At 38.6% G+C, this 11,828-nt stretch overlaps 1 protein-coding gene and 1 long non-coding RNA gene across 2 annotated transcripts; both read left to right on the forward strand.

Annotated features, from left to right (window-relative positions):
• Positions 1-8,213: 8,213 nt before the first annotated feature.
• LOC112743297 (zinc finger BED domain-containing protein RICESLEEPER 2-like) lies at positions 8,214-9,653 on the forward strand. Its single transcript, XM_025792514.1, has one exon. It carries the CDS (start codon positions 8,214-8,216, stop codon positions 9,651-9,653), a length of 1,440 nt encoding a protein of 479 aa, XP_025648299.1.
• A 417-nt stretch (positions 9,654-10,070) lies between these two features.
• LOC140178905 (uncharacterized) lies at positions 10,071-10,438 on the forward strand. Its single transcript, XR_011871897.1, has 2 exons — positions 10,071-10,232; positions 10,321-10,438. It is a non-coding gene; the product is annotated as an uncharacterized lncRNA (long non-coding RNA).
• Positions 10,439-11,828: the final 1,390 nt, after the last annotated feature.

An 11,828-nucleotide genomic window follows, 5' to 3' on the forward strand; every position in this document is an offset into this window, starting at 1 on the left:
AATACCCGCTACTTCCACAATCTAGCCTCAGCACGAAGAAGGTCGAATATGATTGATTCCTTAATGGTTAATGGGAGGTAGATAAGGAACCAGGCGAGGATCAAGACGGCTATTCGGGGCTTCTATAAGGAGTTGTACCACCAGGAGACATCGCCAGTGATTGGATTCAGGGACGGGCTTGTAAAGCAGATCAACGAGGAAGAGGCACTGGAGCTAGAGATGCTGCCAACTGTTGAAGAAATAAAGGAGGCAGTGTGGGATTGTGAGTCAACAAAGGCGCCAGGTAGTGATGGTACAACATGAACTTCATAAAAAAATGCTGGGATGACTTAGGAAGGGAGTTCACTGATGCGGTGCTAGGCTTCTTCCTTTCGGCTACACTTCCTAGAGACTCGAATGTTACGTGGGTTACGCTGGTGCCAAAGTTTACTGGAGCCAGAGAAATAAAGGACCTCAGGCCGATTAGTATGGTGGGGTGTGTTTATAAGGTCATATCCAAGGTGTTGGTTAGGAGGATGCGAAAGGTAATGCCGGGGTTGGTAGGAGAGACTCAGAGCGCCTTCGTTAAGGGCAGGAAAATCCATGATGGGGCCTTGATCGCCTGTGAAACAGTGCACTGGCTAAAAACACGAAAAAAGAGCGCCGCAATAATAAAGCTGGACTTCCAAAAGGCTTATGATAGAGTCAAGTGGGGCTTTGTGGATATTGTCTTGCAGAAGATGGGGTTTGGCCAGAGGTGGAGAGGTTGGATAAAGGAGTGTGTCACCACTGCATCTATGTCATTGCTTGTCAATGGATCACCTTCAAAGCCTTTCAAAATGGAACGGGGTCTACGGCAAGGTGACCCGTTGTCCCCATTTCTGTTCGTGTTAGTTGTGGATGTTTTGCATCGAATGATTGGAGAGGCGGTGAGGAATGGCCGTATAACTCCGTTACTGCTTGGTAGAGATAATATTGAGTTGTCTCACTTGTAGTTTGCAGATGATACTATTCTTTTCTGTCCGCCTGATGAGGGGACCATCAGGAATTATCATCGGCTACTCAGATGCTTCGAGCTCATGTCGGGATTGGCCATTAATTTTGAAAAGTCCAGCCTTATACCGGTCAGCTGTGAGAGGATGTGGGTCCGGAGGATGTGTCGATTACTGGGTTGTAAAGAGGCTTCATTACCAGTCAGATATCTGGGCATTCCCCTAGGAGCAAATCCGAGACTGGTTAAGACATGGAAACCGGTGATTGATAAGGTGGAAGACAAACTGAGTTTGTGGAAAGCAAAAACTCTTAACAAAGCAGGTAAGCTGGTCCTAATTAAGGCGGTTCTTAGTAGCTTGCCGATTTACTACCTCAGTTTATATAAGATGCCAAAGACAGTGGCAGAGAAGCTGATTTCCCTGCAACGACGGTTCCTGTGGAGTACTGAGGATGGGAGATACGGGGTACCGCTCGTGAAGTGGGAAGTGGTTATGGCTCCAAAGAAGGCAGGTGGGTTGGGAGTTGGGGATGCGGTGATTCGAAATACTGCATTGCTGTTTAAGTGGTGGTGGAGGTTCTCGAAAGAAGACTGTCCCTTATGGAAGAAAGTGGTGTGCTCTTGTAATAATATGCATCCTGCAAGAATGGTGGGAGGACAGCCTACTCCCACGCGAGAGGGTCCTTGGAAGGATATATGCCAGCTACAAGTTAGTAAGCCGGGGCTGAGAGATCAGATGATTAGTGGGTTGTCGATGGAGTTAGGGAATGGCAGAACAATCCGATTCTGGGAGGATAGATGGCTACCGGCTGGAGTATTGAAAGATATGTTTCCTAGGCTTTTCTCGGTCTCAACTCTTCATGAATCTGTGATAGCAGACTGTGGCTTTTGGGATGGGCTAGTGTGGATTTGGAGTTTCCAGTGGAGGAGAGAGTTGTTCCAGTGGGAGTTGGACTTAGTACACCAGCTTCATGAGATCTTACAGTCATTCAAGCTTACAAATGGGAGGGAAGATAGTGTGGTATGGAAATTTGATAAAACAAGTGACTACTCAACAAAATCCTTTGTGCGAGTGATGCAGGAGGAAGTCCTACCGGAGGAGGTTACCAGCTATAGCTTCACTAGTGCTGTTTGGAAAGGATTTGTCCCCCCGAGGGTTGAACTCATTTCTTGGTTTGCGTTAGTCGGAAGGGTCAACACAAAGGATCGACTGTGCAGATTACGGATTATTGACCAGCAGGACAATAGGTGTCTTCTCTGTGGTAAGCCTGTGAAAACCGCGTATCATCTGTTTCTTAGTTGTGAGATTACATGGCAGGTGTGGTGTGCTTGGCTAATGGCCTTTCAACAAAGGTGGAGCTTTCCGGGTACTTTGAAGGAACATTTTGAGAGTTGGACGAGCTTTCTAGGAAGGAAGGTAGATAGAAAGAGATGGTTCACTGGATTCTTTGCTGTTATCTGGACAATTTGGCTAGAAAGGAATGACAGGCTCTTCCGAAATAAGAGTTCAAGAGTAGGGGACATTATTAACAGATCGTTTACGTTCTACGAAGAATGGAGTGGTGCTGAGCCCTTTGGGTGTTGATGGCCGGGTCACAGTGTCTAGGAGTTGTATGTTATCTTGTTTTATTCTTACTATAACTTTGCTATCTGCTCCACTCTGCTGTGTTGAGCTCCCTTTGATTCAAAAAAAAATATACATGAGAAGTTCTACAACTAAATCTCAACTAAAATAGATATTAATAAACTATATTAGACAAGGAGACGACGTAAAAACTTTAAGGCAAAACTATACACCCAACGCCCTTTCTCATCTTTAGGTGGCTTTTACTTTACTCGCTGGAGCTGAATTTTTTCAAGAAGCTCTATCCGTATTTAATTTTAATCAACCCACTAGGGGTGGTTTCCAAATAATCTCCTGCACTTAATGATTGTTGGCTAACACTCCCTCCTCCCCGAAGGTCCTTATCTCAGCTACTAGATTGTTACTCTGGTGTAGTTGGGCTCTTAACGAAGGATTGCTATTAGAATGCACATAACTGTTTCTGAATTTCCAAATGTGCCGAGCAGTAACCATGAATACATCTCTCTAATTCTGTCTTTGTCCACTACCAAGCTTTTCTAGAGATTTAGATTGATCTAATTTTTAATGTCTAAGCTAAAAAAAAAGTATTCATTATCCGTAAATTAATAAAATTCATCCACACTTGAGAGGCTCGTGGGCAATTCCAAATAACATGAAAGGGGTTTCCAAGCCTCCATTACAGTCAAGGCAATCAGTATTAGCACCTTAACCCTAACTAACTTTTCTCAAGGCTGTTATGATACTATTATGATTTAGCTACCAAATAAAGACCTTGATATTAAACTCCACACTTTATCTTCCTGAAAAATATGATTGACTAAGAGATGATAAGCATTCTTCACCAAAAATTCTTCTTTGGAATTCAACTTCTGATAGAGATGATTGTTTCCCTCCTCAGGCAAAGAGGCCATAAATTTATCAATCTTCTCCATCGCATGATCAAGCAATAAATAGTTAAAGGCCATAATATTGTTAATGTTGCAAGTGTAAGGAGTGTATGAAGTTAGTCTCACATCAAAGAAAGCAAGGAAGATTGAAGAGTTTATAAGATGAGACACCTATTAATTTACTACCTTAAGGTTTTGAGTTGGATGTGGTGTCTTCTCATCTTATGTTATCTCATTTGATTCCTCCCCGAAATCTCCTCGGTGGTCGAGAGCTCCCCACGGGGGCCCAACAAGTGGTATCAGAGCCGATGATTTAATCAGCCTAGTTTCAGGAGTATTCAAGGTGAAGTATCGAAAGTCTTCCCGGCAAAAGGTGGTCCAGGGCGGTGTGTCCCGCGGTGTTTTACAGCGGTGTGATGGATGAATACTCGTGGTGGAGGAGTTAGAAAGAGGGGGAGTTGATGCTTGATGTGGAGGCTCACACTTGAGGGGCGGAGACCCATTAATTTACTACCATAAGGTTTTGAGTTGGATGTGGTGTCTTCTCATCTTATGTTATCTCACTTGATTCATCTCCGAAATCTCTCCGGTGGTCGAGAGCTCCCAACGGCGACCCAACAGATATTCCATCTCTCATTCTCTGTGACATAGTCTCCCATCGTTTTCATCAAATATTCTAGCTCAATCATTAGATTCTTCAAACATAAGTCCTGATCCAACTATTTATCAGTCCAAAAATTAATGCTTTTTTCATCTCCCATTATATACCCCACATTCTCAACAATGATACTCCAAATAGATAATTGTCTCTTTCAAAGAGGTGAATTTTTCGATTTTCATACAAGATTCCAAAGAATGTTGTGATTTCTTCTGTATATCTCCAATAAAATCTAAGCCCAAAGAGCATCATTGTGGCAAATTAGGCTCCTTCCTCTCTTGATAATAAAAGCCTCATTGAATTTTTTTAACTCTCTTAAGCCTTATCCCTCCCTCATTTCTTAGGAACGACAAACTTCTTCCAACCAATGAGATGAATTTTCCTTTCCAAATTCGAATATCCCCGAATATAATTTTTTTTGGAATTTTTCAATCAACATGCAAATTCTTTTAGGCATCTTGAGATATTGCATAGGATATAAAGCCATCGATCCAATGACCCATTGAGCTAAAGTGATCCTCGCCATGGACAAGCATTTGGATTTCCATCTTGCAATTTAGAGTTAGTGCGTTTCACAATATAGTTGAAATTCTCATTCCTAAACCTTTTTTCCTGAATGATCGCTCTCAAATAGGCATTGATAAATCTAGTTTGCAAAATCAGAACAGTTCTGAGCACTTGCAGGTGTTCCACCTTTCTTCTCTCTCGGGTGAGCTATAACGTTAAAATCTCCCACCATCGTCCAAAAACCACTCATGGAGTTTGAAAATTTAGCATCTTCTCCATTGCCGCTTTTCTCTCATGCTCCCTAGAACTTCCATACACAATCGTCAATACACAGGCCTCTCTTCTATGCTCTTTAACTTTAAGATAAATAAATTGATCATAGATTTAAATGGGCCTTAGACCAATATCTTCTCTATTCCACATGACCCAAATTTCGCTACTAATCTCCCTTATTTCCACCAAAATAGAATTTTTAAACTTCAAATTATTTATAACTCTCTGTGCATTATTACCACTATATTTAGTCTCTTGCAAAGCAACAATATCAGGTTCATGAATTTTCAAATATGTTTTACAGAATCTACTGAAAGAAAGTCTAGCAACCTTTCTAACATTCTATGAGAAAATAATCATTAAAATCTAATGATAAAAATCCTAAACTTGGATTACATTACCTCCCTCATGAAGATCTAGACATATATCACCAACTTTCTTTGATCCTGAGCCCAAATTCTCATCGCTTGTCCTCTATCCTATTAGGTCTATTTGCTTCCAAGGGCCCAAGTTTTGTGGAACTATGTCTGGAGGCTTCGGGTCCGCATTACCCCCACTCACAATCATTCCCTCCATTTCTTTCTCATAATCCCCACTTTCCTCCATCACCTGTGTATCCTCACTAATCCCCCTTTCAATTATTGGAACTTTCAACTTTTTTTCTTTATTGTCTCTCCCTTACTACATGCAAAATAATTCATCTTGATACCTCCATAATTATCTACATGTGTCTCTAGCACATGGGTTACAGTAATTTGTGAATTGCATGTGTCTGCACTCTCCACTATCATCTTACCATGTTTTCTCCTCATTTGACTACTAGTAAGGAAGCTTCTTTTTTCCATCATGTCCTCGCTACTATTTATTTGATCATTCATCGTATGGTTCTTTTGGGGAGCGTTTCCCTTACTTCCCTGAAGCACGTTGAATCTTGATCCATTTTCTCATGGCTATTTTTCTCTACGTTCTCCTTTCTCGAATTTACCTTTCTACCCCTTCTAAATTTCTACACTGTCATCCATTATATTTTTCTGGAGTCTAACTTCTTCTTCAAAATCCCGTACCTAATCCTTCTTCCCAACAACTTAACGATTAGGGTAAGATTCCAGAACTTATTCAGTTTATTCTGCTCTGCCTTATTCAAAATGAAATTAGGGCATCTATCCTCATCTCAGATGATCTTTCTCCTCGGTAGTAGACGTCTGTCCTTCCACACCTCACTTCCTAGTGGTTTCTCTTCTATTTGAATATTCATATTTAGACTCTTCATCTGAGCTCTCACCGTTCTCCATCAGCTCCTCCTCATCCTCAGAGTCTGACTCAGATAAAGTCAGGTCCTTTCATGATACTCACATATGATTTTTTCACTATCAGAGCTTCTTGACTATGTTCATTCCCCTCTATTGTTCTCTTTGTTGCTGGGTGTGCATAAAAACATTCCTCTTGAGCAGGATGTCTACTTTTTTCGCAGAGGGTTGAACCTCCCCTCCTTCTCCACCATCACCAGATGACGACGACGCCATACTAATATCTTACGTACACAACAACTAGGGGTGGCAAACGGGCCTTAATCCGCCGAGCCGGCCCGCGTAACCCGCCAAAAAAAGCAGGCTGGGCTGGAAATTTGGGACCGCCGAAAGACAAAAGCCCGCCTAACCCAAACCGTTTAAACCGTGGGCTTTTGCGGGGCGAGGCGGGCTTCCCCAGCGGGCTGAAGTTTTTTTTTTTTTGCTGAACCCATTAGGCCATTACCCATGAACCTAGACCCACCCGACCCGACCCGACCCAATCCCCATTCCCCACCCAGCGAAACGGCTGAAAGCCTGAAACCCTAAATTGAATCCCCACTCCCTAATCCCTAATTCCAGATTTGCAGCTGCCTCACTCTCACGTCTCACTCCTCTCAGTTCCTCGGCAGTACTCAAACACTCAGTCGTCTCGTCTCCAGTCTCCTCGACGGCTCTCAGCCTCTCACTCGGTTCCTCAGTCTCAGTTCCTCAGTTCCTCACCGTCAGTTCCTCAGTTCCTCACTCGGTTATCCTCAGCTCCTCACCGTCACTCTCAGTCTCTCACTTTCATCGTCCATCGACCTCAGCTCGAACTTCAGAGTTCCATCCTCACCCATGACGGTCGCTGAGTCGGAGTCAGTTCCTCACTGTCGATCTTCGGTCGTCGTGGCCTACTGAGTTATAGTCACCGCTGCTGCTCCGTCTGGCCGTCGTCGCTGCTGCCTGCTGGTCTCGGTCCTGGCTCCTGGGTCTTGTGAGTCGTGACTTGTCCTCTGACTCTGCTGGTCTCGTTCTCGGTCACGGCTGCTCCACGCTCTGGGTCTTGTGTTTTGGGCTGTTTTGTGCTCTGATCCTTCAAGGTCTCCACTCTCCACAACTCTAACCTTTGCTAATGCTATTACCTGAACACATATTTGTAACTAATTCTTTGTTTTCAAACATAAGTTGATATATGATATACTTGATGATTGTAATTTATAGTGTGTGTTGGCGTTGCTAAGTGAAAGTGCATGGTGTTGTTATTTATTATGTACATAAAAGGGTGTTTATGAGTGGTTTTGAGTTCAACTCCATCATGATATGATTATGATAGATGTATCAGATGCTTTCTAAGACAGTGTTCGTTTCTACTTGTATGTATACTTGCATGTATGCCAGTGGTAATTAATATTAATAATTAAGTAGCTTGTCAAGTGTGAACTATTAGCAGTAAATTAAAAGTATACTTGATATGTAAATTATTTGGATATTTGCCATATATATGTTGTATAATTAAGTAGTGCTCGTTTGTTGTTTCACCTTTGATTTGATTTCGTTTAATTTGCATCATGTTCCTTTTCTTTCTTTTAGCTTTGCCTCTTCTATCTTACTATTTTCTCCTTTACTTTTAATCAACCATCAAAACTTAGAAGCAAATGCAACAGAGTGTATTACAAGATATTTGCCATAAATAGTTCATATATTGTGAAATAGAAAATTATATTTGTCAAATTGTTGTCGCAATTACTTTGTATTACAAGATATTTAGTCTTAATAAGTTAGGATGTCCCTCATATATTGTATGAGACATGCATGACTTTGTATAAAAAAAAATTAAAATATTTTAAGAGTGCAACTCTTGTTATTTGAAAGTTGATTATATATTCAACTGTATAAAGAGATGTTCTAATATAATTATTTTTAGGGGTATAATTAAAATTTATTAAACTTGTTATAATATTATTAGTAGGTATTTTTAATGAATGTTGGTTAAATACTTGAATTCTGAAATATGAATTCTGAAACTGTTGATCTTTAAACAGAATTTACTTTTATTTCAGGAAATATGAATTCTGAAACTGTAAGTAACCTTGTTACTACTGGAGTTGGTTCTGAGGCTGCTCCGGTCGAGATTGATGAACCTAGTTCAAAAAGGCTGAGACAAGCAACCTCCAATGTTTGGAATTTTTTCAAAAAGCTCGGTCCAGATAAGGATGGAGTAGAACGTGCTGAGTGTAAAGGATGCAAGAAAGTGTTTAAAGTTGGAGGTAAGCGATATGGCACTTCTACTATAAAACGTCATCTTGATAGTTGTACTCAAATTAAGCATGAAGATATTGGTCAGACTATAGCAGAATTGCAACTTAAAATGGGTTCACTTAAGATTGATTCAGGAGTGGCTAGAGATATGTTTGCTGGGTATGTAGTTGCTGGGGATAAGCCTTTTAATATGGTTGATGATAGGAGATTTAGAAATTGGGTGAAATATATTAGTCCAACTTTGAAACTTCCTTCTAGGAATACGGTTAAGGCTGACATAGTGAAAGTCCATAAGAGAGAAGCTGCGAAACTTAAAAAAATTTTAGTTTCCATTCCAAATAGAATTTGCTTAACATCTGATCTTTGGACTTCAAGTACCAATGAGGGGTTTATATGTTTGACTGCACATTTTGTTGATGAGAATTGGAAATTACAGAGTAAAATTCTCAATTTTTGTCATATGCCTCCTCCTCACACAGGATATGAATTGTCTTCTAAAATCTTTACGCTTTTGACTGAGTGGAAACTTGATAAAAAGATTTTTTCCATTACTTTGGATAATGCTTCTTCTAATGATACTTGTGTTGAACACTTGAAAAGTACCTTGGATGTGCATGGTTCATTGTTGTGTGGTGGTGAATTCTTTCATGTTCGTTGCTCTGCTCATATTTTAAATCTTATTGTCCAAGATGGAATGAAAATATGTGGTGATGCAGTGTGTAAGATTAGAGAGGGTATTAAGTTTCTGAGAAAATCTGAAAGTAGAATGGTTAAGTTTAAAGAATGTTTTGAAGATATTGAGGGACTTGAGTATACGACTGCATTATGTTTAGATGTTCCTACTAGGTGGAATTCACTTTATGCAATGCTTGCAAGTGCTATTCCTTATAAGAAAGCTTTTGAATTGTATAAAGTAAAAGAAGCTGGGTTTAGGGAGTATTGTCCTTCATTAGATGAGTGGAGAAGAACTGAAAAGATATGTGATTTCTTGTTACCATTTTACGAAACTACCAAGTTGATGTCTGGAACTTCTTACCCAACATCCAACTTGTATTTTTTACAAGTTTGGCAAATCCAGCTGATTTTAATGAATAGTTTGAAGAATGATGAAGTGCTTATAAGGAACATGGGAGAAAAAATGATGATTAAGTTCAAGAAATATTGGGAAGAATACAGTGTTGTTCTTGCATTTGGGGCAGTTCTTGATCCTAGATTTAAACTCAACACTTTGGGTTCATTGCTATAATGAGATTGATCCTATTAGTGCTAAAGACAAAGTGGAGCATGTGAAGAGTAAGTTATAAAGCTTTTTGAGGTTTATGACCAAAATTCCTCTACAACTGTAGAGAGTTCTTCCCAACTTTCAAGTAATTTTTCTCAAGCAACATCTTCTGCAATTGGAACTCAGCTTATTAAAATTGTTGGTGTAAGTATTTTTATCTACTTGATTATATGTATTTTTTATTTTTCATGCTTTTTGATTCATATATTGTTTGTAATGCAAAGGATTTGATGTCCCGTAATCAAGAAGCTGAAGTGAAAAGTGGAAAGAACCAACTGGATATTTATTTGAGTGAGGCAACATTATTTTGCAATGATGCAATCATTGATGTTTTGCAATGGTGGAAAGACAATCATCATTGTTTTCCAACACTATCACTAATGGCACGAGATTTGTTGAGCATTCCTATTACTACCGTGGCTTCAGAATCTGCATTTAGCATGGGTTCTCATGTTTTGAATAAGTATAGAAGTCGTTTGTTGTCAGATAATGTTGAAGCGGTGATTTGCACCAGAAATTGGATACGTGGATATGATGATTTTGGTATATTATATTTATGACATACATACTTGAGTGATTTTGAACATTATTATGTACTATTTTGCTAATATATTTATTTACTTTTTTCTAGAGGAAGATAAAGATCAGGAAGATATTGCAAAAGGAGAAGGCTATTCTTCAGGAGTTGGTTCCAATGATGTTATTGACTTATATGAAGATGAAGATGAAAATTAAGTGTATTGAATTAAGTTTAATTTGCTTTGAAGACTATTTATAATTATGTTTTTGGACTTTGGATTATATATTTATTTTGTCTATGGGACTATTTATAACTATGACTTGAGTATTTTGGATAATTGGATTATGTTTATTTACTTTGAAGACTATTTATATACTTTGAAGACTATTTATATTTAATATTTGTATTTATATTGATTTAAATTGAAGATATTAGATATGTTCTTATATAAAAAAAATTAATTAGGCGGGCTTAGCCCGATTTATATTGATTTAAATAAAAGATATTAGATATGTTCTTATATAAAAAAAAAAAATAATTAGGCGGGCTTAGCTTGTCAGCCCGCCATTAGGTGGGGCGGGCTAGGATTTTGGGACCGCCAGAATAGGCGGGGCGGGACGGGCCAGCCCGCCAGAGAGCGGGCTTCCGGCGGGGCGGAGCGGGCTTCCCCGCCTGACACCCCTAACAACAGAGAGAGAGAAAAAAAAACTTTTTTGGTAAAAAAAATCACTACTATGCCTTTGATTTCGTATTTTTTTTAAATGCTAACAAGAGAATGTACTTCCACTATTAATAGACCGGATTTTAGTACCATGAGTTAACACAAAATAAAGTTCTACAAAACATGTTTTCAAAGTCCAAATAAGATTGAGTTCATGAAAGACTCATTAGACCAAGCTTTGCCACTTTTACCACCATTTAATTCAACAACCCAAATCAGCAACAAAACTTGAATGAAAATTTTCATTTTTACTACTAATATTGCATTTTGCAAAAATATAACTTATTTTTGTAAATAAAATTATGAAAAAAGATTATCATAATATTTAGTGAGAAGAGTAGATCAAATAAAAGATAGATAAATAGTAAAAAATAAATGAAAATTTAAAAAGATTATATACAAAATGATGAAAAGAGATTTATATGTAAATAATTTTATTATAGATATAATATATTATAAAATTTAATGACGTCATTTGAGTTATATAATCTACTTCACTTAATAGAATAATACTTTGTTATTGTTTGTTATAAACCAAGCTATCACAATTAAAATTCACTCGAGAAGTGCGGGGGACTTATCAAGCAATATGATTTAAAAGGTATATGATTTCAGCACCAAGAAATTCAGGACCAAAATATCAAATGAAAGTACTAAAATTGGTTGCAGATGCCATAAGGATTTGGAATTTAGTAAACAAAAAACTACTAATTTCTAACCTTATACAACTGTGTCAAATAAATGGCTCTAATCATGCCCATTTACAATTGTAGGAGGAAAAGAATTCTGAAAGAGCCACAATTCCAAAATTGCATTGAAGAATTCAGAACAAGTTCATGCAAACCATCATTAGCGCATAAAGGAGAGTAAGAGTGGTTTAGAAATATGGCAACAAAAG

This window comes from Arachis hypogaea, chromosome 14 (genome assembly GCF_003086295.3).
Source record: "Arachis hypogaea cultivar Tifrunner chromosome 14, arahy.Tifrunner.gnm2.J5K5, whole genome shotgun sequence".
NCBI lineage: Eukaryota > Viridiplantae > Streptophyta > Magnoliopsida > Fabales > Fabaceae > Arachis > Arachis hypogaea.

Excerpts from the sequence above, each read along its gene's own strand:
- LOC112743297 (XM_025792514.1), top strand. The coding sequence starts at position 8,214 with ATGAATTCTGAAACTGTAAGTAACCTTGTTACTACTGGAGTTGGTTCT.